This window comes from Lepidochelys kempii, chromosome 1, assembly GCF_965140285.1.
Source record: "Lepidochelys kempii isolate rLepKem1 chromosome 1, rLepKem1.hap1, whole genome shotgun sequence".
NCBI classification, from domain to species: domain Eukaryota; kingdom Metazoa; phylum Chordata; order Testudines; family Cheloniidae; genus Lepidochelys; species Lepidochelys kempii.
This window is the reverse complement of record NC_136380.1, coordinates 237,459,880-237,483,489: the sequence shown is the minus strand read 5'-3', so window position 1 is coordinate 237,483,489 and position 23,610 is coordinate 237,459,880. Positions and strand designations below refer to the sequence as shown.

At 39.9% G+C, this 23,610-nt stretch overlaps 1 protein-coding gene across 1 annotated transcript in view; it reads left to right on the top strand.

The window, feature by feature from the left end:
• PIK3C2G (phosphatidylinositol-4-phosphate 3-kinase catalytic subunit type 2 gamma) overlaps positions 1–23,610 on the top strand; it is a 278,262-nt gene that overhangs the window by 166,376 nt on the left and 88,276 nt on the right. The window contains exons 21-23 of the mRNA XM_073335036.1: positions 1,085–1,214; positions 2,618–2,754; positions 5,494–5,663. Of these exons, the coding sequence (XP_073191137.1) occupies positions 1,085–1,214; positions 2,618–2,754; positions 5,494–5,663 (437 nt within the window). The remainder of the gene's footprint in view (positions 1–1,084; positions 1,215–2,617; positions 2,755–5,493; positions 5,664–23,610) is intronic.

Sequence of the window (23,610 nt, the reverse complement as noted above, 5' to 3'; positions counted from 1 at the left end):
TGGGGCAATGAACACTGACAACGATGCCAATAGTGTTGTGAAGTTCCCTGCACTTTCTCCCATCCAGCATACCTGTGTAGCAGCAGCCATAATTTGGCTCATAATATGCTTCATTATTTGTAATAGATAATGCTTAAATAAAATCGTAACCGTTGTTTCGAACAGTGGTGAGCAACCACAGGAAGAATTCTCTTCAGGTCTGGCTGCCGAGCATAATTAATTGGAATCAAGATAAGCTGTAAACAAAAGGGAAATGGATTTTTTTAAAAAATAGGGGGAAATTGATGACCTCTTGTTAAATGCATGTAGAATAGGATGCTTCTGTAAAAGGAACATCATAAAGGAACAAATCATTGTAATGTAACTAAAAGCTAGCAATTTATGAAAGATTTTCCTGATGAAGGCTTGAAAATACCAGTGAAATCCAGCTGCAATTTGGACATTGAGGGGGCGGGGATGAATAGCAGAGCTTTTGTTTTACGGGCTATTTACCCAGCTACGGTAGAAAATAATCCCTTCATTAATTACAAGACGCAAAGTAAGATTTCTCTAAGATTGTTGATCAACAGACTCCATGTGGGGAGCAGTCACCAACACAATGCTGTTTGAAACTGGATCTGAATCATGTCAGGGAAACCATTTGTACGTGTAATAAGGTTGCCCTGTAGTCCGCTACAAATACCGAGTTGTGATGTGTAGTGTCAGGCCAAATACTTGTACTCTCATTCCTGAAAAGGGATCTGCTATTGGATGGATTTTGAAATGTCACTTAACAAAGATCCAAGCTCCCAATTGCGTTTGAAACACCAGTAATTTCCATGTGAGTAATAAACTGAAAGGTTGCAGCAAGAAAAAGGGCATATGGTACCTTTAGTGTGGTTGCCAAAACACTTCTTGTCTGTATAAATCATCCCATTCTTTCTTCCTTCTGATACAGTATGAACACTTTGAGCAAAACTACAGGGGTTTACTGTAAAATGAAAGTAGCTGGGGTTTTTGGCCTGGAAAAAATCCAAAAGAGATAGAAAAGTGTCTCTCTTTGGGATTCAAGGAGAAACACAAATTTCACATGCCCTTTTCACAGGTTGGAGATGATCTACGTCAGGATATGCTGGTTCTGCAGATTATTCGCGTGATGGACAGAATTTGGCTTCAGGAGGGACTCGATATGCAAATGATCATTTATAAGTGTTTATCTACAGGAAAAGGCCAAGGTCAGTACAGATTAGAAAGGATGCATATCTCATGTAAACCAGTAATACACAGCACTCCTCCCTTTAGTATTTCTCTTTGCAGGTGTCTTTTTCTTTTTCTCCTTTGAGGGAAAAGAGTGCTCAGAACCTCCCTCAGTTGGGTCCTAAACATCTTTGTAGATTTAGGGAGTAACTTCTTCTTTTTTTCCCTTCAGAAGAAATACAACCCAAGTTAATGAGGTTTTGTAGCAACCCAGGCCTGAATATAAAGCCTCGGCATCCACAACTGGTCTTAGACTCTCAAAAAAACCTCCCACTTAGGCACCAAATAAGAACTTTTGAAAACCTGATCAGAAGTGTTGCAGTGGGAATTACTGGGTGCTGAGCTCCTTTGCAAATCTGGCCCTTTTTTACGTGCCAGCTATAGACTAATAAAGTTCCAGAAACCCCCCAGTGTTGTTTGAAATACCACCCTTGCTGTTCACGCTGCTTAAGGCAAGCTTGACTCTCATGAAAGCTTTATTTATAACTTTCTTTTATGGTTGTTGTAACAAAGCCATAGCAAGGATGCCAATTACTTGCTAAAGAAATTTACTGATGGCAATAGACTTTTTTTTTACTGACTCTCTAAACCGTTTTTTACTGAAAATAATTCTAGCACAATAAAGAGCTGAAGTATCCAGATTACCTACAGTACAGAAATGAAAAATACAGCATTTGCGGCTTTTTGAGCCACACTGCAGAGAAAGCTTGGGGAATGGGAGGCCTGCAGGAGCCATGGCGGAGTCAGGGATGTGGCAGGTGGTTGATGGGAACTGAAAAGGGGTCCTCTTCATCCTTTCTTTCCATGAACAAGGCAGAACCAGAAGGATTCCCCTTCAAAAAATAACCATAAAATATTATATCTGGAGAATGAAGATGCTATAATTATGGTCCCTCCATTACACTAACTCTCAATTTGATATTTTTTAAAGGCTACAGGGAGGGCATGAGAATAAACCCTGGATGTCTGTCTATCTTAGGTACTTCTGTGACCAGAGTATCTGAGCACCTCACAATCTTTTTCCACACAACATTTTGAATCTTGCTAAATTCTTGGACTCCATGATGTCATGTGGAAGTGAACTCCACAGTCTAGTTGTGCATTGTGTGGAAAAGCATTTCCATTGATCCGTTTTTAATTTGTGACCTTTAATTTCATTGAATAGCCCTTTGTTCTTGTTTTATGAGGCAGGGAGAAGAGAAACTCCCAATCTTCCTTTTTCTATATCATCCAATACCGTGTACACTTTTAAGGTTAATTGAAATGTGTGTATAATTCTCTCCAGGGGGTGATATGATACAGTGTGATGCAGATTAATAAACACTCTGCCCCCCCTTTTAAAATTGTGAGTTTTTCATGTGGACTCCTTCTCTCTGATTAGGACTTGTGCAGATGGTGTCAGATGCTACAACTCTAGCCAAGATCCACAGGGAGTCTGGATTGATAGGACCATTGAAGGAAAACACAATTAAAAAATGGTTCAGTCATCATCATCCTTTGGAATCAAGTTACCAAGAGGTATATTAAAATGGAACATTGCATAAATTGTTTATTTTACAAATGAAAAAGCAAATGGTGATGTGCACAATCTCCTGGAGTCAGGGAAAACAGATCACACATACCATCAAATCTTCTTAAAAGGCACATCCATTTCTTTGGCCAGATTGCTAGGGACCAGATTCAGTGTAGTGTTTTTTCAATAACAATAAGAAAAGTCAGGAAAATACCACACTTGGAGATTCAATGGTGAGGTAAGAAGTTGAAGATGAAATTAAGTAAATAGATACTGAACCTAGAGGGTTTTTTTTATCCAGATAGTGAGATGTGGTGTTTTATATATAATCACACACAGAGTATCTTTTCTGTGCTTGAAAATGTCACACTTTTAGAAAACTGTATTTCATTGAATTCCTCTAGTAATATGATACATCAGGTCATGTTTGTCCTTCTACATTATGGGATCCTGTGTAAAGCATCTGGCTTTATGCAAACTGGTGTTATGCATCAGGTTATATATCATCTAGGAAATTGGGGAAACTGCAGAAGCAGAGGTTTCCCTCTTAAAAGAAAGAAGCCATGAAGTCACTTTTGCACATTCTTCTTAGACGGGGCATGTCCTGAGGTTCACAAAAAGACTTCGAAATGTTTTGCATCCTGGGGAATTTTTGAACCTGCATCCCCGTACCTGCAGTAGATTAGTAGCCAAATTTTTTGCCCAATTTAAGGAGAGATCCAGGTGCTGAGCTCCTCTGAAAATGAGACATCTAATTTGATGCCTAATTGTAGGCATCAACTTAAACATTTTTTTGCCGGAATGTGGTGGTGGGTGGATGGTTGTGTATTTATTTTTCAAAATTTTCAACCTAAACTTTTAGAAGCAGCTTTAATGTAATAATTATTATACATTTACAGTAAAGGTGATGCTGACATTTTGATTGACAATTGAGACAGCTATCCGTTATCAGTCAAAAATCCAATTTTGTTGGCTTTTTTTAGTAAGTCAAATAACATGGAATGTTCTTAAAAAAAAATTTGCTACGCATTACGTTCATTTTTTTGAAACAAGTGAAATAGTCATTTCTGATTGCGCAGGATGTCTGTATAATTGTTTGTATCCTGCTCTCACCATTTCTCTTCTCTTGCTATTAACACTGAGTAAGCTTTATTATCCTCATCTTACAGTTGGGCAAACAAAGCACAGAAAAGTGACATGACGTCTCCAAAGTCACCTAGCGACTAAGTGGCATGGTCAGGTATACACCCCAGGTATACTGAGTTCTTGTGCTGTGGTCTAATCACTCCACAGTGCTACCATCAAAATCAGTCACTAGATTTAGCTCCATAATACTACAGTAATATCATCAGGACTCAAACAATTATTTATATTGGATAGTATAGTATAAAGATGGTACAGTACTGTATGCACTGAGGTTTCGACCAAGAACTTAATAATTGTGAATTCGGTTTTATAGAGTCTGCATATAAATGGCTCACATTATTATTGAGACAAATAGCTTAATAAGATTCCCAGGCAGTTCTGACCCTCATAAATAAGAATGCTATCTGTGGTTGTTACACTGCAGTAGCTAAGATAAAACCTGCATGGGCTATAGTTCCTCATGATTTATATAAATCTGATCACTATCTAGAGCTAGGAACAATTCTCTTCTCACTCTCCTCTTATCTGTGATATGGCATTGGGCAGGTGGGATGGGTTGGACAGGTTCATTTGAGGGAGATTTTTTATCTTCTTCTGAAGCATAGAAGGACTGGTACAATGCCCACTGAAGTCAGTGGAAAGCTTTGGATCAGTACATAAGGCTATGTATACACTACACGCCAATTTCGGTGGTGTATACAGTACATGGAGCTACACATGACAGTGTGGCCTTTCCCTGCTGCCTCCCCCTTGCCAGAGTCTTTCCCTGTGGTGGGGAAGGGCTTTAGCTAGCAGGGAGATGCCGGAGCCTTTCCTTGTTGCCACTCTTCCCTTTTACCACCACCACCCCACACACACACTGAGCTTTTCCCCATTGCTGGTGCCTTTCCCAGCTGCTAGAGTCTTTTCCTGTGGTGGGGAAAGGCTCCAACAGCTGGGAAGCAACAGGCCTCTACATGGTTTGGGCTAGTAGAGAGCCATGTATAGTATGTACTCGGGTACCCTTCAGATGTGTCTTCACTCTAGTTGTCTAAACTGTGCCTCACAGTCTACACTGAGACTTAACCCATGCTGGGTGCTACCTGAGTACATACTCTACATGCTGCCAAAAGAAGCATGCAGTATAGACAGAGCGTTTGTGAGTATCTGGTGGTTAGAGCAGGGGTTTAGGAATCAGGACTCCTTGTCATATATTCCTAGGTCTGCCACTGAATCTCTGATACTTTCGGTAGTTCACTTAACCTTACTATATTTGAGTTTACCTCTCTATAAAATGGAGGTTGGATGCCTTGCCCAGGCTTCATTAATTAGTGTTTGTAAAGTTCATTGAGTTCTTGGGTGAAAGGTTCCACCTAAATGCAAAAGAACTATCCAAAATAAGTCAATGCTGGAGATAGAACTGACTAGATGAACCATTGGTCTGTTGTACTATGGTAGTTCCCATGTTGTTAATTTAGGTCCCAAACCTGCAAACATTTAGGCCTGTATTTAGCTTTAAGCATGTGCACAAGAGCTTGTAGGACTTGGTATTTATGTTAGTATAACAAAAAATACATTACTGTATATTTCTTCTTTGTGTTTTTGTTTTGATTAATTAGGCATTAAAGAATTTCTTTCATTCCTGTGCTGGTTGGTGCGTTGTTACCTTCATTCTGGGAGTCTGTGACCGACACAATGACAACATCATGCTGACAAACACTGGCCACATGTTCCATATAGATTTTGGAAAGATTTTAGGTCATGCACAAAAATTTGGAAGCATAAAAAGGTTGGTACCTACAATAAGATTAAAGTTTAAACAGTGTTTTGATAAAACTTCAGTATTCTAAAACATACATGAAAATTGTAAATGAGTCCTTGCTTTTTCTCCCATAATCTCTAGAGGTGGTATACATACCGTGTTATAGCATTCTTAAAATCTTATCAGGAGAGGGCTGAAAGAATTAATAATAGGATATGGAGATTTTCTCTTTTAGGTCAGTAGTCTGAGTCTGATCCAGTTCAGCAGTGGCCAGAAGTAGTTACCATCTGATGGCTGGCCTATGAGAAAAGAGTTCCTGGTCTCATTTCTTTTTCTAGTGGGCAGGTGGTCTATAGCACAAAATCAATCCCATAGCTGGATGTCATTGACATCCTTCTTGTCACTTTTAGCATAGAGACCAAACAGTGACTGGGCATGCAGGATCAACTACACTCCCACCCATAGGGTGAAATCCTGGCCCCGGGGATGTCAATGGGGCCCATGATTTACACCCAAGTATTGATCCCAACTAGTCAGAGTTGAGTTATTGTGTGGAAGCTCTCACATCCAGGCTGTACATATTCTGTGGATAAGTAAGTACTTGCCATACCTATTCTAGTTCCTTTCTTGACTATGAAATTATGAAGGAATGAATTAGGATGAAATTATGATAACTAGAAGTGCATAGACATTTCAGTACACCCCAAACCTGACACAAACTGTTTAGCAGTATATATGATGGATAAAAATATCTCCCTGGCATTGACAATCTAATTGATGTGTGGAGTCCTTCCTTCACTTGTCCTCAAAATCACCTGACCCATCCCAGAATGAATCCACTTGAGTTAATCATTCCTTTTTTTTTCTTGTCTTCCAGCATATTAGACAGAAATAAGTGTGGGCGTACTGATATGAAGGAAGCTGATGGGGCTAATTAGTTCTGAACCACCCAGACAAAAGATTTATTTGCAGTGTTCAAAATCATTGTCAGTCATTCAAGGGGCTCCCTTAATTTTACCAATTTGCTGTGGAAAGAATAACACACAGTAGAGTCACAAAGAGACATACATATACACCCTGAGTCAAGTGCTGCATCCGTTTCTCAGCCAAAGCTGCCACTAGAGTCTATCTGGAGCTTACTTGAATGGTACTTTTGCCTGAGGGCAAAATGATTCAGGAGGGAAAGATTTGGCCCCTGGAGTTCAGCATTAGGCTCAACACCCAAAGTTTAGACAGGAATGCTATAGCTATTATTTTTATTATATAATGTAGTGATATTATACAGCTTTGTTAAATCTAGAAGTACCATTTAAAATAAGTCATTTATTTAAATAGCAACTGTTGTGTTCCTTTTCATCCATGCAAATATTTTGCTCTATTTTCAATAGATTCTAAAGCTGTACAACTTGTAACTCATTCATGAGTCCTTAGTAGGAATAGGACTTATATTTTCTATAGGCTGTAGCCACTAGGGAGCGATATGCTTATTCCTTGCCCTCTCGCACACTGAGTAGGTCTGAGAAAGATGGCTGTAATACACATGAGCATTGTGTGTTCTTCATCAAATGTACTGTCTGACAGATAATAGTGACACAAGGGTATCAGACTTTCATCACCCACAAAGTGAATACTTCATGCTATTTGCATCTATCCATCTATCCATTCCTTTTCCACACCCAGACCTGAAGCAGTTGACTTGTTAGCCCCATGTTTGAGTAACCTTTTAGTAAATTTTTAGCTCAGTACTCCAAAAGTTATCTGCCTTTTGACCATGCCCCAAATCAGTAATTCACCTAAGTTGAATCCCTAAAGTGATGCCCACAAAAACAACAGCAAACTTTTTTAAAATCCTCAGTACTATATTTGTGCTGACTCTCTTCTTATACTTTGTTGTTTAATACAATTTATATGCATTGTAGTGAGGTAGCTTAGGCAACTTTAAAGATCAGCAGCATCTGATCTTACAAATCCTTACATCACACTGTGGTCACATTTTTCTTCAATGCTCTTATAGCAAAGGCTTGCAGGAAAAGGAGTCCCCACTCTATAGTGATTACCATACTCTGGTCTTTCTTTTCTTAGAAAAATAACTTGATTGGTTACCACAGATATAAATGCCCATTGTGTATTCTCAATAAATGTGTGTGGCGGAGGGTGGGGGTAAGATTAGCAAACTCTTGTCCTTCAGAGCATCATAAGCAGTTGCCTTCCACAGTCTTCTGCAAGTAAGAGTACTCTTTTTACTGTAAATAAACTGAAAGATTTATAGTAGCCTGAAAAATTATGTAACATGCTATGCAGGGCAAAGTCTCCTTCCATTCAGTCCACTCTCGACTCTGAAAATAATCCTTTGAAAATAATATGATTCAGACAGACATGAGAATTTTCAGGAAAACATTTCTGTTGAAAATATAGCAAACAGAATTTGGCAATGGAAAAGGATCAATAACTGCCCAAGTCCAGTATCCTCCTAATTAAATGTTCTGTCCCGAGTCTCTCCATTTACAGCCCAACCCTGCACCCATCGAAATCAGTAGAAAAAGTCCCATTGCCTTCAGTGGGATTTAGAGAACATTCCTGCCTTAAAGAGCTTATCGTCTGTCTATCTGATCTTTAAAGTGCCATGCACACCGATTATGCAGCAGAAGTATTAAATAATAGACACTGCTAGTGGCAAAGATATTAGCAACTAGTGCTTCAGAAGGGTCGGAGGGGAGACTAATACTGTATCTAGCCAATAGTATAATGCTGTGCTCCAAAGGAACATTACTTTTTGAGTCCCATAGGAGATTTACAGGCCAAAACATGAGATTTCATTATCTTTTATTTTATCTTACAAAGCTACACATTTTGTTAGTGGTAATACAATTACACACCTTTCTTTAATCTAGCCACAAGGCAGTGAATTCCACAGAATTCAAACAGTGTGAAGAAGTAATTACCCTTTATTTGTTCAAAAATTCCTGTAGTTTAACAGTATTGACTATCCTGTGTTCTCATTTTGAGGGAGGTCTGTACTCCCTGCCCCTGTTGAGGTCACTAGGGGTGTTCTCTAAGAATAAGTCTACACTGCAGTGTGTACCCACATAGTGGCTTGTGCACATGTGATTTCATGTTAGCCACGCCTGCCTCCAAGAGTCCATACTACAGACCCACACATGTCCCAGTATACCCACATCTATTCTGACACAGCAGCTGCATGTGTTTAGTGCTAGAATTAATGAGGGTACATATATCCCAGGGCTCTTAGTCCTGCACCAACAGGAACCATTCTAGCAATTGGTGTATTGTGGGAGGACTTGTTTGTCCTTCCTGGATCCCTGTGCAGATGTGGTTTTAGCTGAGGCACACAGGACAGTGTAAGAGGAAGGCGTTGATTTTTTTTATTTTTCCAGTTCTAACCAATTGCTCTTGAACTCTTCTGCTTTGGAGGATTAGGTAATAAAGGGTTTATTTAAATCCTGTGCTAGCTGATACAGTCCTAGATTTAGCAGTCTTACACTTCTCCAGCCATTTTCAGCACCTTTCTTTGTACTTTTACAATCACTGCTATTGATTAGGTGGCCATCTCAAATGAGAGGAGGTAATCCAGGTTATACTATATTTTTTGTCATGGCATAGTAATGTATGTGTAATTTTCCATCCTTTTTCAATGCACACAGTTGTCCTGTTTAATTGCTGCCAGGCACTGCCTATGTGCCTTCACCGATCTCCTCAAAGACCCCTATGTCTTTCCCATATATTAAATTTTGCTCTTCCTGTTGTGTGTTGTTTTTTGACAATGTTTATTACTAGAGCTGGCTGAACATAAGAATGGCCATATTGGGTCAGACAAAAGGTCCATCTAGCCCAGTATCCTGTCTTCTAACAGTGGCCAAAGTCAGGTGCTTCAGAGGGAATGAACAGAACCGATAATCATCAAGTGTCGCCCCTTCCCAGCTTCTGGCAAACAGAGGCTAGGGACATCATCCCTGCCCATCCTGGCTAATAGCCATTGATGGATCTATCCTCCATATACTTATCTAGTTCTTTTTTTGAACCCTGTTATAGTCTTGGCCTTCACAACATCCTCTGGCAAAGAGTTCCACAGATTGATTCTGTGTTGTGTGAAGAATCCCTTTTAGAATGTTCCCATTGAGAAATTCTAATTTTCCATCAAAAATATGGGAAAGTGGGTTTTTCCCCACCCTTTTTACTGTTTTTCTGCTTTTTCCAGTTTGAGAAGAATAAGAAAGTGGGGGGAAATGCCACTTTTCATTTATAAGAATAACACTTTGGCTTTAGTGTTAACGCTTCAAAATGAAAGAGTTTCTTTATCATTAAAAGTGTTGCTTTAAAACAGAAAGAACCCTTTCAATGCTTTCTGACTGCTTTTGAATTAGACAGTCAGAAAATAGGGGGAAACACAATTTCAAATGAAAAAAATGAAAATTCTAAAAGTTCAGTTATTTCTTGAATATTTTTATTTGGGAAATGTTTCAACAGAGGGGATCTAAAACTTTCATTTTGAAAAAATTTTAGACTGAAAAAATTTGTCAAATATTCAAAATGGTCTGTGAAACATTTTGTTTTAAATGCAAACCTATTTACTGATAGAAAACCTTTCTTTGGAAATTTTTTGGCCAACTCTGTTTATTACCTTACCTTTATCTAAGTTAAATTCTATCCTATATGACACTGCCAATCCCCCACTTTATGTAGATCTGGAGTTACAGTTCTTAGTTTTCATTAACCTGAAGAGTTTCAAGTCATCAGTCAGCTTCTGCCACTTGCTATACCTGTCCTCCTCCAGAAAACAAAGGCCAAAAACTTGCAAAGACTTCATATTCTTAAATTTAAGTGCTTGAGTGGTTTCACTGAAGTTAATGAGGCTACTCAGGTGCTTAAAGTTAAGCATAAGATATGTCTTCGCAGAAGTGGAGTCTACATTTTCAAAAATGATTTTGGGCTGTTTCAGCTTTTTGGATAGGCCAACTTGAAGCACCTTAAAGGGGCCCAAATTTCAGAGGATGGGTGCTCAGCACTTCTGAAAATCAGCCCTTTGTAGGTGTTTCAAGTTAGGCATTCAAAAGCACTAGTCACTTTTGGAAATTTAGGCCTCATATACTGAGAAATATGAGTCCCAATACTGGCTTTAGGACACACTTATCTTTCTCCACTTTGAAGACTAGTTATTTATTGTTACTGTGTTGTCTATGCATCACCCAGTTATTAATCCTGCATAATACTTTACCCTTGGTTATTTACTTTCTTTCATAGTCTCTTATGGAGGGAACTCATCAAATGCTTTTTGAAATCAGAGGAAATTTATGTCCACTAGTCCCTATGTATCTATGATTTAATTTATTATTCCTGTGAAGTACCCTAACAGTTTAGAGAGGCACATATTTTCCTTTACAGAAGCTGTGCTGGTTTGTCCCTATCTCTTTTTATTATCCAAGTGTAATGTTCTGCTTTCTCCTTAATTACACGCTCAATTGAGTTCCCTGGAACTGAGGTGAAGCTCACTGGTCTGTAATTCCCAGTATCCCGCGTGGGTCTGATTTGAAGCTGAAGCACTGCATTAACTACTTTCCAGTCTTCAGGAACAGTTTGCTGTTTTGAGGAGGTTATTGTATAATCTCATTAGTAATTATCTGGGCTAGAGTGTGTTGTTATTTATCGCCTTTGGAACCACCAGTGGAATTCCTTCCAGTTCTGGTCCAGCGGAATTCCTTCCAGTCTGGTGTTGTACTGCATGTGAGTTTGAGTGGCTCCATATCTTCCTCTTTGGAGACTTCTCTCTTTTTTTTTTAAGACCATCCTGTGAATTCTTATCTAAATGCCTTTGGAACCAGGAAGTTCCACATCACAATCAACAGTAAATAAGTGATGGAAAAAATATTGACCCATCTTCTGTGCTATATCATCATTGCTTTTAATTGCAAGCCGCCCTTCCACCACTTTATCCCATGTACTACTTGGGTATCTGTGATGGGGTGTGCTCCCCACACTGGCCCTACAAGAGCTGAATTATGCTGTTAAGGAGGGAGGAGGGTAGGCTGGAGACAGCTAATTAGAGAGAAGCTCACCTATGCTGGATTAGTGGGGCTTCTCCAAAAGACAGGAAATTGAAAGCAGAAGGGGATGCAGGGAGAAGGCTTCAGTCACTTCCTGGGAGAAGGGAGGAGTGCTTTAGGGCTACAGTGATAAGTTGCCTAAAGTTACTCCCTGGGAGGAGGGAGTGAAGAGATTGTCAAACTCAGAGGAGTGGCGAGGGCCAGGAGATATGGAAGTGACTCAGGTAAAGGCAGCAAGGTGCAGGAAATTGGCCTTGCTGCTGTGTAGAGGGTCCCTGAGCCAGAACCTGGATAGAGGGTGGGCACAGATTCCCCTGCCAGTCACTGTGGGAGTGGCACTGTGAGGCAGTGAAGCAGAAGACTGCCTGAGATTGCTAAAGAGAAGAATCTTGATGTGCTCTCCCTCTGGAAGAATAGTGACCTGGATATAGGGCTGAGTCACGAAGAGGACAGCTGCAGTTCCCGAGAGTGAGAGAAGAGCTGCAGAGGAGAAACTGAAAGGGTCTAACCACTGGAAGGGGTGTTGGCCTGACTGAGCTAATCCCCAGAATCACCAGGAGGCGGTGCTATCCAGCAGGGAATAGAGCAGCCTGTCACAGTATTCTAGAGGGGCTATACTCTCTTACATACTCTAGTGCAGTGTTTCTCAATGACCAGACCAGCCTCCTTGCCAATCCCTGAGAGTTTCCTAACACAGAATATTAATATTTAAAATGTAAAGGTTTTTGTGTATTTGCATTTTACATCACAGCATTCATTCAATTATTTTTGAACATTTTAAATAAATCGACTGGGTTGGCATTGGTGCCTGTGATACTGATCTGCAAATCACATTTGCATTCATTTGTTGGAAGGAAGTAGTTAACAGAAAGCAACAAGAAAAATTGAAGTCCTAATAAAAATTTTACTTAGCGAAACTAGACAGTGTCACTGTCAAAGCAATTACCTCTGGATCTATTTTTCAGAACTAACAAAAGTTCAGAAAAACATAACAGAGATGCGAGTGACTCCGAATATGATCAGGAAGAAGTGTTAGAAAAGGAAATGTTCAGCTATCAAAAATACGATTAGTCTTACATTTAAGTATGGGTTTGTTGCAAGTGAGGATGTAAAATGCCCAAAACCTCTCTATGTTATATGTGGCACAACTCTGAGCAATGATGCTATGAAACCTTCAAAAATGATTTGACACCTTGAAACTAAACATCTGAATTTAAAAGAAAAGGCAGTGGAATTCTTCCAACAGAAGCAAGATGACGTGAAGGGGCAAAAGAAACTACTGTACAACACCATAACATCAAATAAAGGTCTGATATAAAGGCATCATAGCTGCTATCCCTATGAATAGCTAAATGCAAATTGCCATTTACAATTGGTGAAGAATTAATCATGCCTTCTGTAATAGATCCCTATCGTGAAGTCTTGGGCGACAGAGCTGTCAAAAAAGTGAATAGCATTCCACTGACAAATGATACAGTCATGTTGAATCACTGATATTGCAGAGATCATCGAATCATAGGACTGGAAGGGACCTCAGGAGGTCATCTAGTCCAGTCCCCTCCACTAATGGCAGGACTAAGTATTATCTAGACCATCCCTGACAGGTGTTTGGAGATTTTTAAGAGCAGGTTAGACAATGAGGGAGATTCCACAACTTCCCTGGGCAGTTTATTCCAGTGCTTAACCACCAGGGCTGTTAGGAAGTTTTTGCTAATGTCCAATTTAAACTGCCCTTGCTGCAATTTAAGCCTATTGCTTCTTGCCCTATTCTCAGAGGTTAATAGAACAATTTTTCTCCCTACTCCTCATAACAACCATTTATGTACTTGAAAACCTGTTAACATGTCCACTCTGTCGTCTCTTCTCCAGACTAAACAAACCCATTTTTTTCAATCTTCCCTGATAGGTCATGTTTTCTAGACCTTTAATCATTTCTATTGCTCTCCTCTGGACTTTCTCCAATTTGTCCACATCTTTCCTGAAATGTGGCATCCAGAACTGGCAGAATACTCCAGTTGAGACCTAATCACCATAGAGTAGAGCAGAAGAATTACTTCTCATGTCTTGCTTACAACACTCCTGCTAATACATCCCAGAATGAAGTTCGCTTTTTTTTGCAACAGTGTTACCCTGTTGACTCATATTTAGCTTGTGATCCACTATGACCCCCAGATCTCTTTCTGCAGTACTCCTTCCTAGGCAGTCATTTCCCATTTTGTATGTGTGCAACTGATTGTTCCTTCCTAAGTGGAGTATTTTGCATTTGACCTTATTGAATTTCATCCAGTTTACTTCAGATCATTTCTCCAGTTTGTCCAGATCATTTAGAATTTTAATCCTATCCTCCAAAGCACTTGCAACCCCTCCCAGCTTGGTATTGTCCACAAACTTTATAAGTGTACTCTCTATGTCATTATCTAAATCATTGATGAAGCTACTGAACAGACCTAGACCCAGAACCGATCCCTGCGGGACCTCCTCGATATGTCCTTCCAGCTTGACTATGATCCACTGATAACTGATCTCTGGGAACAGTTTCCAAACCAGTTATGTACCCGCCTTATAGTATCTCCATCTAAGTTTGTTTGTTTATGAGAAGGTCATGTGAGACAGTATCAAAAGCCTTACTAAAGTCAAGCTATACCACTTCTACCGATATCAAAGCTCAGTTGATAGAAAGCCGGTTTACAATTCAGTTGAATGAATCAACAGACATTTCTATCGCAGCAGTTCTTGTTGTTTATGTGTACCTATGATATGCCTATGATGGTGCATTTCACAAAGATCTACTCTGCTGAGAAGAACTGCCACAAAACACAACAGGTGCTGAAATCTTTTGTGTCCTAGATGAGTATGTGACAGAACATGGACTTCAGTAGGATCGCGGCATTGGAATTTGCACTGACGGAGCGGCCACAATTCAGTTGTAGTGGCGAGAGTGATGGAAGTTGCACCGACTGCTCAAGCAGCACACTGCTTCATTTATCAAAAGGTCTTGGCAGCCGAGAAATTTATGTCCTTGGTATAGTTGTTAAAATTGTGAATTTTGTGAAAGCAAATGGACTCAATTCTCACATCTTTGCTACAATGTGTGAAGAAATGGGGTCTGAACACCACCACTTACTCTCACATGCTTAAGTGTGGCGGGTATCCCATGGCAAAGTATTAAACCGAGTGTATGTGAACTTGAAGCCTTTCTGTTTCCTCTGGCAGCATACTTTCAGGATTTACAATGGCTCGCCAAACTTGTATATTTGGCAGTGTATGTCAAGTGTCTTTGTATTGGCTGACAAGATCATGGCCTTTTAAAAAAAAAAAAAAAAAAAAAAGCTCAAGTCTGGAAAGAGAAAGTCGAGTGCAACTATTATGACATGTTCCCATTTTTTGCATTTCTGGCTATTGATGATAGTAAAGGTTTGGATCTGCTTCTCCTACCTAAAATATTGCATCCCATCTAAAATCAACTCTCCAAACATTTGAGGACTATTTCCCATCAGACTCTGATCCACAAAAAGGAAAGCAATGGGTTCATGATCCATGTTCCTCTCTAGAAACTGAGACCTCTCTGTCACTATCATTGGAGGAAAAAGAAAAGGAGTACTTGTGGCACCTTAGAGACTAACCAATTTTGAGCATAAGCTTTCATGAGCTACAGCTCACTTCATCGGATGCATCCGATGAAGTGAGCTGTAGCTCACAAAAACTTATGCTCAAATAAATTGGTTAGTCTCTAAGGTGCCACAAGTACTCCTTTTCTTTTTGCGGATACAGACTAACACGGCTGCTACTCTGAAACCTATCATTGGAGGATAAGTTGCTGGAACTGTCAAGTGATGAGGGTCTGAAGTTACCGTTTCATGAAGTGACTCTACCTGTTTTCTGGATCAAAGTCAGAAGTGAATACCCACAACTCGATAATTCACTGTCAAAACTTTCCTCCCGTTCCATTCCACATACCCTGGCAAAATTGGATTTTCAGTGATGACTGCAACGAAAACAAAATACTGCAACCAGCTGAGCATTGGAAAGATGCTCCAAGTGTCCGTGTCAAACATTCATCCCCAGATCGAAAGACTTGCATCTACAAGACAGGCACAAACATGTCGTTAACAGTAGGGTGAGTGAATGCATCTGACTTTTTAAATTTTTTTAAACTAAATTAACTGAATTGTCTCTAATGTACAAAATGAGGTATACAAAATTTGTAGCCAAAATTATTGGTAGCCTTCATTTGAAACAATGTTTAAAAATCAGGTTAACATTTTCATATCACATAACTTTTTGAACTGGATAGGTGCTGGAACTCCGGGTGGCTTGAAGTGGTTTCCATTATATACAGGGTTTACAGTTTGGTTCAGTGGCTCTCAGCACCCCCACTATCCAAATTGTTCCAGCGCCCCTACTGAACTGGACTTTATTTTAACAAATAGAACTGAAGTAGTGGCCCTGTGTTGATAAGCAAGTAAGTAATGCCTTACACGCGATAGTACAAAAAAGAAAAGCCTGGCAAGAAATACCAGTGAAGCCCTGTTCATTTTTTTTCTCTCAAGCGGTCCATGACAGTTTAGTAAGGTAGCAAGCCTTGGTCCCTGGTGTCAAAATGGTTGAGAAACACTGGTCTAGTGCATTTAAAGAATTCCATATGGCTTGATCTCGGTAACATTGTTTCTGCTTCATTCTGATTTTGCCCATTATCCTTATCTGGAAAATGTGCTGCAGTCTATTATAGATAGATGGATGAGACATGTCATTTTGCAGAATTTCCATCTATGCCCTAAGGAATTCCTGTACATTGCCATTTAATCATCATGGGTTTAGTCTCATCTTTTTTTGCTTAATGATACACAGATATCCTATACCTCTGATATCGTGTTTTTTGAACAAACTTCTGTTATTGAATAGTCCATTGGCTGAGACCCAAGTGTTTTGTTTGTTTTTTTCCCTACTATTCAGTTTATTTTAAAACCATTTTCCTAATAGCTTTAAAGTTTGCCTTTTGAAAGTTCATCGGTGCTATTATCCATGGGGAAGTCACCCTTACAGAATATCTAGGTCATTTGTGTAGTGATCACTGTTAGCCAGCTGAACCCCCTCACTCACCTCTACATGTTACATCAGACACAGCTGGTAATAAACTCCTTGCCACCTGCAAAATGAGATGCTTTTAGAAAGCCATTATTTATGGTTTCAAGAAAACTGTGGCTGACATTTTAAAACATGGGTGTCCAAAAGTTACGTATTTAAATCTGTATTAAAGCACTCAAATAAATGGTCTGATAGCTCGTTGCCAGCTCCTCAAAAATTGAGACCACTTAGTCGGGTGCCTAAATATGGAGTTATGGTCCTAGCTTTAGGCACCTAAGCTTGTCTAAACCAGACTCTGATGGTGCCATTTGATCAGTCTACATAAGAAATGGGTCTGTGCCACAAAATAGTAAAAGAGACAATGATTGAAAAACATTCTAGACTTCTAAATCTTTAGATCACAGTGCATGTTTTATGAGGTGTGGTCCTTTTTTTAAGGCTTGGTCCCTATTTGATGTGCAAGTGGATGAACCCTCTGAGAGAACTGAATTTCTTGTTCAAATTTTGCGGTCAGATAACAGCATAGATGAGGGATTGTGGCTAGCAAAATGTCAATACATCCAACTGAAAAACCATTCACACATCTCTCATGCGTTGGCATGTCCATTGCCAGCTTCCTTACTAGGAAAGATCATTCCAGATGAGTCCCTAACAAGAAAGATACCACAATGGCTTGGTTTATGCTATGAAATGTAATGCTGTATAAACAGTTGTCGGCAATTGTGTTAGCTGTATTGGGTCTTAGCACAGTTTAACCAAGTGTATACAAGGATTTATAACATGTTCTGCATCATGTCAGCTAACCATGATTAAATCCCGATACAACGAGCATGATTGTTGACCGCCATGTTCAGACATGGTTACATCTTGTACCATGGGCCAGTCCAATGAGATAAATACTTCCCTGAATATTGGCCAGGACAGAGAGTATATACAATGTGGTGATCGCACAGGGAAATGTAATTTAAGGACATGTCTACCATATCTATATCTATCTATATATATATAGGCTTTGAAGTACTAGATCTATATTAGTAAATGGTTGATTTCACTGTACACATGCAAACTGATGAAAAAATATTTCCATCTATAATAATCTAAATTAACAGATAAGTAAAGTAGGAAAAATGCAGCTTGAGAACTTATAACAGTTTGATATAAGGCTATTTACTTGGTTTATTTTTACATGTGATGTTGTTAGAAGTCTTTAACTTTTCAAATTTTAACATCTACTACCATTAAATAATTATTGTCTGACCCCATCTAATTTCCCTCCAGTGAACATTTAAATAGATAAAAAATATGCTTAAAAATAAACATTTATGAAAAATAAATATCAACTTCTGCCAAGCCTAGGTATATATGTGTCAACTATTTTTTTTAAAAAGGAAGAAAATATCTTGAATACCTTGAAGAACTTGCTCAATAATTACAGAAGAATATGAGAAACTACTGTTCTTAATCAAGAGCAATTTGCCTCTTGAACAAGGTATATAGTGCTGGCTGGAAATCAGATCCAGTCTGGAACATATATTGTGAGTACTTCCAAGCTCAGTGGGATAGTTGCCATTGCTTTCAATAGCAGTAGGTTGGGATCCATATCTATAAGTCAATCAGGGTGGGATTTTCCAAAGCACTGATGTGACTTAGAAGCACAATTCCCATAAAAGTCAATGATACCTTTGAAAATCCTGTGCTCGGAAAACTACTGTCATGGATGCTAATATAACAACTTATATGAGTGAAACTGGGATCAAAAAGAGATTTCAGTGTAAAGGGCAACTTTTTTCCCCTGTCTGTATCTCCAGAAGCAGGAGAAATAGTAGGAAATGGCCAGTGTTAAAACCAAGTTTTCTGGCAGACTGGGTACAAGCCTGATTGATGGCCCCTGCTCAGTTGAGGACTGTGCATCAAAACATAACACTCCTAATCTGAAGGGCCATTTCCACAATTTCTCCAGGCTCAGAACTTTCAGCCCCAGATCCACAAAAGTACTTAGGCGCCTAACCTCCAGATTTAAGTGCCTAAGTTCCATTTTTAGGCACCACTATGATCCACAAAAACCTCATTTGGCTGCTGCCTAACCCTGTAGGCACCAAAACTCTTTCAGCACCTGAGGTTTTGCAGTGAATATTTCCCTAGGTATCTATGTTTCTGGCCCTTGGTATGCACACTGCTGCCTGCCTTTAGGCACCTGGGAGCCTTTCCCTCACCTAAGCCCCAGAGCGATTCATGAACCGGAGGAAGATAGGGTGTCCTCCCTCTCGGTTGTGTATGGGGCCTGATCATGCTCACTGGCGGCCCAACTCCACACAAAACAGTGTGGGGAAAAAAGCTCCCTTTACCCAAGTGCTAACGGCACTCACCTGGGATGTGGGAGAGCCCTGCTTCCAGTCCCCCCTCAACTTGATGAGCAGAAATTTGAACAGGGATCTGCCACCTCTCAAATTAGTGCTTTAACCACTGGGCTATGGGATATTCTGATAGGAGAGATTGAGGGAGACCCCTATTCACGTTGTTCCACTGTTAATTACATTATTGAACAATTAACTATTTATTGGGCCAGAAAAAGAGGGAGAATCATTTCATGGCCCAGTGGCTAAGGCACCTCTCCGAGAGATGGCAGATCTCTGTTCAGCTCCACCCTTCTCATCAGGCTGAGGGGGAACTTGAACCAGGGATCTCACACATCCCAATGAGCTCCTTAACCACTGAGCAAAAGATGATAAGGGAGTGTCTCTTCCTTCGCCCTGCTGTTCTGTGTGGCATTTGGTGGCCTCTGAACAAGCCTACTGGATCATGCCCTCATGAGAGTAAGGTGGAGGTACACCTATCTTCCTCCAGTTCGCATGGCACTAGTGGGGATAGGTACCTCTGTGCAGCCTGGACTTAGGTGCCTATCTCCCTGAGAGGGGTAGGGGTTAGGACACATCCCCTCATGAGCATCTCCCATTGGCTAGCTTAGGCGGGGAGCCACCTAGCTTGCTGGCTTTTGTAGATCCCATTCTAAGGTTCCTATCTCTCCCCATTCATTGTATACAGAGCCTAGGTGCCTCACTCAGGCTTTGTGGATCCCATTGTTGTCCCAGTGATTTTGTAGGCACCTAAAAGTTAGCTGTTGTGACAATGGGTGTCACAACGCTTATGTCCCTTTGTGGATCCTCAGGCCTCACTGACCTCAAAAAGCACTTCACCGTGAGTTCTCTGTTTGGAAGCCTCCCAACTGTCTGTTGCAATAAATAAAGGTTTAAAAGACAAAAACAAAAGCTGGGAGAAATCCCTCTAGAGAAATACATTCTGGTTAACTTTAGGTGACAGACTGTTCAAAACTCACTCAATCTCTTCTAATGGGTTTTAATGTGCAATTGCTATTTGGGATACAGACTATTCTCTTTACACATATAGAGATATGTATATAAACCCTGGATAGTTGGAAGAATAGAGGTCTCAACAAGGTACGGGCCTGCTTTTTATTTCGCAAGAGTTTGCAATAAATAAATAGAAACTTGGAGCTGTCTGGAAGTTCTACACTTCTGTATTGTCTGCTTTAGTAAACAGAAGACTCAACTGAATATAGATTTACAATGAGCCAGAGACAATGTAACTGGCAGCTTTGGGGCTGATCCTGCTCCCATTGAAGACAACGGCAAAAATGCTGTTCACTTTGGTGGGAGCAGGAGTAGCTTTTGGCTAATCTATTAGCAAAATATAGAATGGAATGTTCAATCGTTTTGAAGGTTTACACAGAGTTTGGGGGGAAATGTGCACTTTATTGAACTGTGTTGCACAGATCTTAGTTATTGTATAGATTTTAAGTATATATTTTAAAGCTTTAAGAGATCAAATGCATTAAAATAACATAAAGGATATGACCATGACTTTGTCTGTGACACACACATTCACTGAGCTCGCTGTACACCCGGGCACCAGCCCAAGTATACAGTGCATAGTTCTGAGGTGCCATGCACTCAAACTTGCACAGTATAGAGACTCCCCAAAGAAATGTCACTTTACACTGCCCTAGTGCTGTGTGGGGTTCGACAGTGGTTGGGACAGCTTACAGTGCTGCAAATTTCCCTCTGGCCTTGCTTAAGTTTTCACTGACCCATGCCTACTTTTTCACTGATCCACATGAGGCATGCACTAGTGATGCTCACATTTTTCCCTAAGCAAATAGGGCAACCCACTTTTTATTCTTGCTTGGTGACTCCTTACAAAGAACTTGATAAGGCCTAAAGTAGTCAGTGGGAGTTTCTCTATTGAATTCAATAGACTTTGGATCAGAACCTAAATCCTCTGTGCTTCTGAACACATCCTGTAAACTTCTTGTATTTGATTGTTACTTTACAGGCTCCAACAGCCTGGATTATATTTGAACTGATGTAGATTTAAGAATAAAAACCATAGTAACATTGAATATTTTGGTTATAAAAATGCTTTTTCATTTTAACTTTTGATCAGTGGGTGATCTGGTTCATTAATTCTATACCTAGTTAAGGAATTATGGAGTATTTGGATAATTCTTTGTATTTTAGACATGGCTCAGAGCTGCTGTTCACCCATGAGATCACTCAAAAATATTTTTATGCCACCCATTATATAAATACCCTTGTATATCAGGCTACTGTTCTTAGTCTATCGCCTGTCTTATTCCCCCAAATTAACCTCAAGCTTACTAAATACTGTATCGCTCTCCTAAAGTAGGAGATCACCTTTGTTATAGAGCTGATTTTGTTCACCTTTTTAAGTGGTTGCTTAAGGCAGATTTTACTGTATAGTAGTTCACAGCCTGTTTCTATAGTGTATGCAAAGTTTGTCCTTCCTTGCCAAACCTACAGAGCTAAGCACCTAAATTAAAAAATAATGCGGTGCATTATTTAAATAAGCTTTTAGCTTTGCAGAAGAATAAAAGATATCCACATTCAAACAGGTTTCAGAGTAGCAGCCGTGTTAAGTCTGTATTCGCAAAAAGAAAAGGAGGACTTGTGGCACCTTAGAGACTAAGCAATTTATTTGAGCATTAACTGAAACCTTTGCTTTTTGACTGGTTGCATCTGAGTTCCAGTCATTCCTGCTGAGTGCTACTACTTATTCACAATTCAGCCTTGATGATTTTAGAAAACCCAGTGTGTGGCTGGGTGGATGGAGCAACTGATTTTAAACTAGTAAAAGTTCTGAGTGGTTTCTCACGCTCTCTCTCTCCTGTGTTCATATGAGCAATTGAACTGTATCTAAAGTTAAACTGTTTTGATCTTTGACATCTTCTCATTACATCTCTTGTGGTGTGACTAGAATAAACTTTCCCCTAACAACACAATGGGAAATTTAGATTGAATCAGGGAAAAGGTCAATTGTTGTTTGTCTCATGTGCTCCAGTTACTAAATAAAGGAGGAAGTTGAGACATCTTTCTCACTGGAAACAACATGTTCCATACTGTGGGATTCAGAGTAGGGAAAGCTGGAATCTTTGCTGACCTTATAAACTTCATTATCAGCTTATTTCAGATGTTTCATCCCAGTGGTCAGTAAACCCTAGGGATCTTGCTGTTCTGCAACTCTAGGGATGTAGCAAGTTTCCAGCCAATGGTAAGGTCCTGGTAAATATTCTCCTTATCCCTAATTCGTTTGTTGTTATGCCTGCTGAGCTATCCAATAACTTGAGGCTTGGTTCCTTCCCTGCTTCCCATGTCATATCATCCAAACATTCTTAGCCTCCGGAGGGACACTAAAAACCATTCCCATGAACATTTGGAAGATCTGACAGCAATCTACAGTGACATTCATCACTGGGCTTGCTTTTCCTTGGATTAATTTAATAAACCTTAGGTCACAGCTATAGCAAAATGTAACCCCTGAAATCCCAGTACTGTATAAAAGCCTGTTTGCCCTAAGTGTGTGCATTCCCTTGTTTGTTGAAATACTTCCACTGTAAAGAACTAGAGGATCCATTCATCCCATCTGGGGCACAGCTTTCATTGAAGACAGGAGGCCTGATAATGCACTTTCATTGATTTTGCTTATATGCTGCAGGTACATGGTCAAGGCCAAGTTACACCAGCTCTTCGCAAAATCACTTTTACACTAAAAAATATGCTCCCCCCATGCGCCCATTGTAAGATAGAGGGCATAATATGGTGAAAAAAAGCTTGTGAGGCCTTCCAAAATGGAGACATAGTAAAGGCCAAATCTCCTACTTCTTATTTTGCTGCACAAATGCAGCACGAAAACAGAAAATAAAAAGTGAACACTCTGCATGTTGGGGGCTGGAAATCTTCTCTGTTATATACATGCAACCCCACTGATTTAATTGAAGATACACGGGTTTAATGGAGATCTGCATTTTGGCCCATGGGGCCTCATTCGTGCACATATTGGTGATGATATGGAATCCTTGCTCTTTCGGCCCCCATAGTGGTGATATACTATATGACTTATTTATGATCTGTGTGACAAATATTGAAACCCCGTGAAATATCTTTGGAGGAACATATTGTATTAAGGTTATGAATGGTTTATGTATCACTGTGGGCCAGGAATTGTATGCAGCTGTGCGGGAGGGTTGCTTTTAGCTTCTCCAGGAACTAAAAACAATGGATGATGATTTAAGGTGAATCACTCAAGTTGTAAACACGTCTGGAGAAGTACCACCCCCTGGGGTCGTTTGCATATGCATGTTCACACTGGGTTTTCCAGAGACCTACAGACAAAGAAAGGGCTTCTGTCGTAAAAAGGATGCATTTAAACTGACTAGGGATCTTCTTTCTGGTCCAGCAAATGATAGGACCTTCTGTCCAAGGGAGACTCCAACTCTTGTAGAAGGTTTGGAAAGA